The sequence below is a fragment of the Labrus bergylta genome, chromosome 18 (genome assembly GCF_963930695.1).
Source record: "Labrus bergylta chromosome 18, fLabBer1.1, whole genome shotgun sequence".
In the NCBI taxonomy this organism is placed as follows: Eukaryota; Metazoa; Chordata; class Actinopteri; order Labriformes; family Labridae; genus Labrus; species Labrus bergylta.
The window spans coordinates 8,819,172-8,825,974 of NC_089212.1; the positions used below are offsets into that span (position 1 = coordinate 8,819,172).

General features: G+C 40.3%; 1 protein-coding gene across 2 annotated transcripts in view; it reads left to right on the top strand.

Annotated features, from left to right (window-relative positions):
- The first annotated feature begins 2,851 nt into the window (after positions 1–2,851).
- coch (coagulation factor C homolog, cochlin (Limulus polyphemus)) overlaps positions 2,852–6,803 on the top strand; it is a 13,350-nt gene continuing 9,398 nt past the window's right edge. The window contains exons 1-4 of one of the 2 annotated variants that reach the window (XM_065966202.1): positions 2,852–2,944; positions 5,358–5,399; positions 5,563–5,607; positions 6,401–6,557. In XM_065966202.1, the coding sequence (XP_065822274.1) occupies positions 5,366–5,399; positions 5,563–5,607; positions 6,401–6,557 (236 nt within the window). In that variant the 5' untranslated portion in view covers positions 2,852–2,944; positions 5,358–5,365. Of the gene's footprint in view, positions 2,949–5,357; positions 5,400–5,562; positions 5,608–6,400; positions 6,558–6,803 lie in introns of both variants that reach the window. The other variant, XM_065966203.1, reaches the window with a different exon arrangement.

Genomic DNA, 6,803 nt, shown 5'->3' on the forward strand with positions numbered 1-6,803 from the left:
CATCTCGTATTCTGGTACAATAGCAACCCTTAACTTCAGAAAGCTGTAGAGCTCTCAGACAAAAACGCTCCTGATAGTGATCGGCTCGGAGAAATCTGCCTGGCAACAAGAATGTTTTGACTGAAGCTTCAATCACAGGAAGATTATTAGTGTTACTGAGAGCTGAGACACAAAACAGACACCCACAGAGGAAAGACAACAAGTTCCCTTCAGTGAATTTAACAAGTCTAAAATAGTCTCTCTAAATCAGAACCTCACACAGAGACGTGGCTTAAAGCAGGATTCACATTCATCAGTTTAATCATCTTTACATGAATCTATGTTTGGAAATGTTCTCCTTCAGCTACATTCCTCCCCGAGACATTTTCTTCACCCATCTCATTTTACCAGCTGCATGCTGGGAGCTGGCCAAGCCGAATTCCTGACTGCGGCTGCCTGGTCCACCTGTAGACCTGCACACAGGTACGCTCCTCTCTGAGCGGTAACATAACCGAGCTGACCCTGAACTCCTCTGATAACCTGAGCTTCAGAGGTGATAGAACGAGGCTAACATAAAGAGTCCTGAGGCTACGAGACGTCCACACGTGGCACAAACAAAGCACTTCATTAAATATCTGTTTGCTACAGAAGCCTGAAGTGGACATACATCAATACATTTTATTTAACTCCATTTCAGCCAGAGAACGAGTACATCTCGGCCGTTTATTCAAAACACCAATCCTGTTTTTTCCATGATAGCGAGTTAATGTCTGAAGATCGAGGAACCATTAATCTGCCATTTGTGCTTGGCCACAGCGAGTGTTTACGGCTAATCACTTAATCTTGAACAGTGAGCTAATGAGGTGATTATGCTATTGTGTAGTGTGAAACCAGACACCCGGCAAAAAGAAACACATTTTAACCTTGAGAACTGTAGCACCTTCAAGATCCTTTAGGAACACGGCGGGATATGCCAAAACACACGTGTCAGGATGTAAACAGCTGACTCAGACGTGCTCTGGTTGAACACAGGCAACCCACAAAGACCATCAGAGACATTAGAGTACGTTGAAATCCTTGTTAGGTGGCTCTTGTTCCCATGAATTGACCTTATTACGAGTCCAGATTTACTGCCCAGAAAAAGAAAGCTAATTTGAGCCACTTGTATCCAGGATTTCATTCTTGTAGGCACTGCTAAAGCTCCTGATCCCATGTGAGGGCTGGAAAGTAGAACAATGGGCAAATCAAGAGCCAGAATTGCTGCTGCCGCTGCACAGATTTAACCGTGGATCTCACCTACTTTCTAGTCTTCACTAATGAACAACGTGACATCATCTGCAAACAGGCGAATATGCAATACTGACTTGATCATATCAGACAGTTTTTATACCTCTACAGCACTTCAAGACTCTTTCTATGAGCATCCCTTCAATAGTGGGAGCCAGGGGACATCCTGGCAGGGAATATTCTCCACTGTTTGGATGCTTTGAGTGCATAAGAAAACCAAAACAGCGAAAGAAACATCTTCACGATCCTCATGAGGAGTTTTTAACGTGGTGTTTTTCTGTAACAGCAAAATTCAAGTCCTGCTTGATGTTAGATTGACTTCGATTTATCTTTTACAACAGGTGAGTTTGGTTGAAAAACACAGATCAGGATGTATTTCTCTGGGTTCTTGTCACAACAGGAGATTTTTCTGCCTCCAGATTCGCCCTCAGGATGATACTGACATCATGGCAGCAACATAAGCAGACAACCAAACATCTCTGGGATTCAGTGACAGCAGACGATATATGTGACACAGATGTCCAGTCATTTTATATCCTACACATCCCGTGTGTCATTCTGTCATCGTTCTCTCACGTGTCCCCCTAAAGTTACTGTCAGTCAGGTTTACAGAGCTTGCTAAACAAACAAGAGACAAAGAAACAGATTCTCTCTCACAGCATCGCAGCATCCTCTCCAGATGACTCAAACTTTAACATTGAGCACAAAAAACTCTAGTAAAGACGCTGAATTTAAGTACCTTCTTTTTTGACTGGTTATGAGTGAAGCCTCTGTGTAAGTTATTATTTACTAACTGAGACTCATAGGAAACAGATGAACAGGCGCTCCTCCGGGAATGTTATGGATTATGTAAATACAGAGTTATCATCTGCAATCAGATGTAATCTTTCAGGGAAGCGTACAGGAGGGCCAGTCTGCTCCCGTTCCTCACTGTTAACTTCTTCCAGTAACTCTGACCTGGAGAGGAAGTGACTTCAAATACTAAGAGAGACTCATATCGTCTTCCGCCAATGTCCAAAGCAAGCCAAAAACAACTTGCTAACTAGCATTGGCTAACATGTCTGGAGGATTGTTTTGCCTCCAGCTAAGCCCCGCCCACCCCCAAAAAACATCACACTGTTTAGTAACGCTTTAAGGGTCTATAGTCCATTATTCAAACCCAGGGGCTTGACTTCAACTTACTGAGAACGTAAAATAAGTTTTGAGCTCTTCTAGAACAAACCTGGGAGTTGAGGTTAAATTTCTCAGAATGTATGTTGATGGATTTACAGTAAATTATTTATTTTAATAAGATATAAGGAAGTACAGATGTTCCCGAAGCTAATTTAATTTTAAATAAAAAATAAAAAATAACTCATCAGTGGAGTTTTTCAGTCGTTCTGGTCCTTCCTTCTCTTTTTCTTTTCTATCTCTCTCTCTCTCTCTTTTTGGTTGACCTGCCAGGAAAGCCCCTCCCCCTTCCTCTGATGTCACAACTTTTCAAGGTGTATGTGTGTGTGTGTGTGTGTGTGTGTGCATGCGTGTGTGCGCGTGTGTGTGTTTGGGAGCTTATTTAAAGGGCTGACTCTCTCGCTGGGCGATCGACACCAGCTCAGCATCCTCAGCTTACCGCCTGCTGCTCCCAGGGAATAAAAAACTCTCAGCAGTTCTTCCTGACAGACGTCTCGCTGCAGAAACAGTCAGTAAGAGGACTGAGTTTCATTTTTGTGTTGCACAGAGATTCTTACTGTCTGACTGGAAGACTGTTTGGTTGAATTACTGACTGACTGGTTTAAACTCAAACAGAATGAGAAAGATTTCACTTCACTTTTTGACTATTTTCTCGACTGCTCCTTCTGACCGACTACTTTATCGACTGCCTCTTTAATTAACAACTGTTTAAAATGTAATAAGTGGATCAGTTTCCAGACTGACCAATAGGAGGTTAAGTGAACTTACAGAAACTTTAGTGGTTTGCTGGTTGAACTGTGATTGGTTTATCAATTGGTTGAATTGTTTACCAACTGGCTGACTGTTTTTTATCTTGTTTACTGGTTGGCTTTATGTCATGTGCATGGTTTGCTGATTGGCTGATTTGTTTTAAAATGGGTTAAATATTAAATAACTAACCAACAGACGTACTGGTTTATGATTTGTTTACTGGTTGACTTGATAACTACATGACTTGACTGGAAACAGTTGGTCATCTGGTGTACCAGTTCATTAAACTGGTTTACCAGACGGTCAACAGTTTCTTCCTTTTACTAATGCAACCAGGAAACTTATTGGCTGTTTCACATCTTTACTGACTCTCTTAGTTTGATTCGCTCTATGTTGAAAGTTTACTAACTGGCTGATTGGTTTACCAATGATGGGTTGAAATGCTCAATAACTGACTGACTGACTAACGTTCTGATTGATTTATATCTTGTTTACTTTATAAATCTGATCACCGGTTGATCAAATGTTAACCTGGATATTTTCTTCTTCTAAGGCTAACTGATTACTGGTTGACTTTCCAGATATGAACTGGCTCTTTAAATCTGAAAACTCTTTACTGATTGAGATTGTTCTTTTTTGTTTACCAACTGTTTACTAAGCATCTGATTGGTTTACCATTGGGTTGTGCTGCTTAATAACTAACCAACATACCAACAAACTTCATGATATTGTTTACTGGTTGACTTTGACTTCATTAAACTGGTTTACCAAAAGGCTAACAGTTTCTTCCTGTTATTAATGCTAACTCGATTAGTTATCGACTGTTTCACGTCTTTACTGACTGTTTTCCATTAGCTCTTTAACGATTGAGTTTGCTTGTTGCTTACTCGATTTTCTTCTTGATTGTTAAAGGTGTGATTGGTTTACTAATTGGCGGACTGGTTTATTGACTGGTTAGTTTACTCTTTATTTTTACTCCTTATTTTTACTGACTTTACTAAATACCAGTTTATGGCTGGTTGGTTTACTGGGTTAACTGTTATCATGGTCAATGCAGTCTTTGCTTGTTAACTGGTCCTGTTTACCTGCTTGCTGACTGGTTTGACCATTGGTTAAGTGACTTGCTGGTACCGACTGGTTTCTGCTTGGTGACTGGTTTTGTACAGTTTTTCTTTAATCACCTGTGTTAAATCATTTATTGGTCTTAAACCGGCTCATACCACTGGCTGGTGGACTGGTTTTACTGTATGCAGGTTTAGATGTTTTTTTAGTCTGACAACCTATTTACTGACTGATTTCCATGCCTAGCTGGTTTACATAGCCAATTAATTAATGTCATACTAGTTATTATTTTTTCATTCTTGTTTACTGACTGTTTTATTGACTGCCAATCATAATGAAGCCATTTATTGTGTATGCCGACTGCTCTGCTGACTGTTTTACTGAGTTATCTGTCGACTTAGCCACCCTTCTTCTTCTGTGGTAGTTTTAATGGCCTTGTTTAGATGTTTACTGGTTTACAGACTGGAGGTTATCGTTAAATCTTAATTAAATTATGTTTTGCTAGTTGGTCGGCTTTGTTTACCCATTCACTGACCGATGTACTAATAATTACATATTTGGTTTTAACAATTTAGTTTACTGACAGATTATTTAGTTTACCCGTCTTTATCACTTGTTAACTTCCTCACGATCTGATTCGCTGGCAGCCTGGTTAACAGATTATCACAATATGAATGACTGTTGTCAACTGACTCCGTTTTCTGGCTAATTGTTTATTGTAAATGTTGTCTTAACCAGTCTGCAAGTTTTGAACTGAGTTAATGAGCTTGGTAAACTGTTTATCCAGTGATTGAAAGTTTTAATCATAACAGTTAGCATAGCCTTCACCATTAGCTTTACCATTGCTAGCCCGTTTAACACTTTATCCAAGTTTAATGTACACATTGATGACTGACAGACAGACTGACTGATGGACTGACGGACTGATGGACTGACTGACTGACCGACCGACCGACTATGTTTACCATGTTTTATGAGTTTGCTGATAACACAGTGTCACTGTTTGCCCGGGCAGATGTACTGATGTCTTTACTGACTGAATTTCTAATCAAATATAAACATTTTGACTTACTGTTATTTTTGTAATCTGAGCCCAGTTTGTGTTTCAGGTGCAGAAATGACTCCGCTGTCTCACCTGCTGCCTCTGACAGGTGTGCTATATTATTCTATTCTACTAGCTTAGCAGTATGCTGACTTTCCCTTTGTCAGCTAAAAGTTTTTCTTTCTTTCTTTCTTTCTTTCTTTCTTTCACGTATTCGATGTATTTGATGTATTTGATGTCAGGTTAATGTTATTTTTTATCTTCCTCTGCAGGCCTTTCCTTCCTGATATCCATCACTTTTGGAGTAGAAGCTAATGGTAAGTCTGAAAGATGTTCATCGTCTGCTGCTTCTTGTATTTTGTTCATTTTACCAGCTGTTTGAGTGTCTGTAGAGGCTGATGATGAATTAAAGGATGAACAGTTCTTGTGAGTAGTGATTCTGTTTTGAATCAGCAATCCGGATACACTAACCTCTAAGTAACCAAAGCCAACAGTTCTCATGAGTCAGGCTCTGTTAGCAGTGAAGCTAGTATAATGCAAAGGGCCAAACTGACAAGAATTAAAAGCATTTTAAGCACTATGGTGCAACCCATGAATCAGGACAGTTCACGGTGATCAGGGGTTACTCTTTGACTTCAATGATGTGCAGATGGAAAATCTGTGTGTGTGTCACACCCTCCTCTTCCTCCTCTTCCTCTTCTTTTTTGTCCTCTTGCCTTCTTGTTGATGAATTGTCTCTGTGTGCTCTTCAGACAGTCCTTCTGTGTCTCCTGAGGTAACTTTAAACCTCCTTGAACGATGAACTTTTTTCTCTGTGTTTATTTTGAGCCTGAATCATAAAAATGTCTGAATTTTAAATGTTGTTTTTTTCCTCAGATAGATGAAACAGATGAGAGACGATCTTTACTCTGTGTCCGTCCTTTTCAAAGAGCACATTTGTTATTCTGATGTGTATTTAAATATATCAGTGACTCTCTCAGGGACAGGGTAACCACTCATTTTACTGTCCCTCACTCACCCCAGTTTTCCTTAATAATGTTTTACAGTTCATAGCCTGAGTGAGCTTTTCTTTTTTTTGTCCTTCATTTGATGTTGTGACTCATTGATCAGTGCCGTACCCGGTGACCTGTGTGACCCGTGGAGCCGACCTGGCCGAGGACGGTCTGGTTGTTTTGTGTCCTCCGGACTGCACGCAGGGGAAAGTGTCTGTGTTTGGAACGGGAATCTACGCCGCCGTCTCGTCCGTCTGTGGAGCCGCTGTACACAGGTGAGGCGTCATGCTTTGTTTTTTAAGGTTTCGGGCTTTTTACGCCTTTATTGTAGAGACAGGACAGAGGATAGAGTGAGAAATCAGAGAGAGAGATTTGTTTTGCAGCCAACAAGAAAAAGACATCAATCACGACACGCAAGTTAGAGAATATTAGAAAAAAGACACATCAGAGAGAAAACAAAGAAACTATAAAAACGATAAAAATGATCAAAGTGTGAAAGGTTCCACCAATCAGGGCATGGG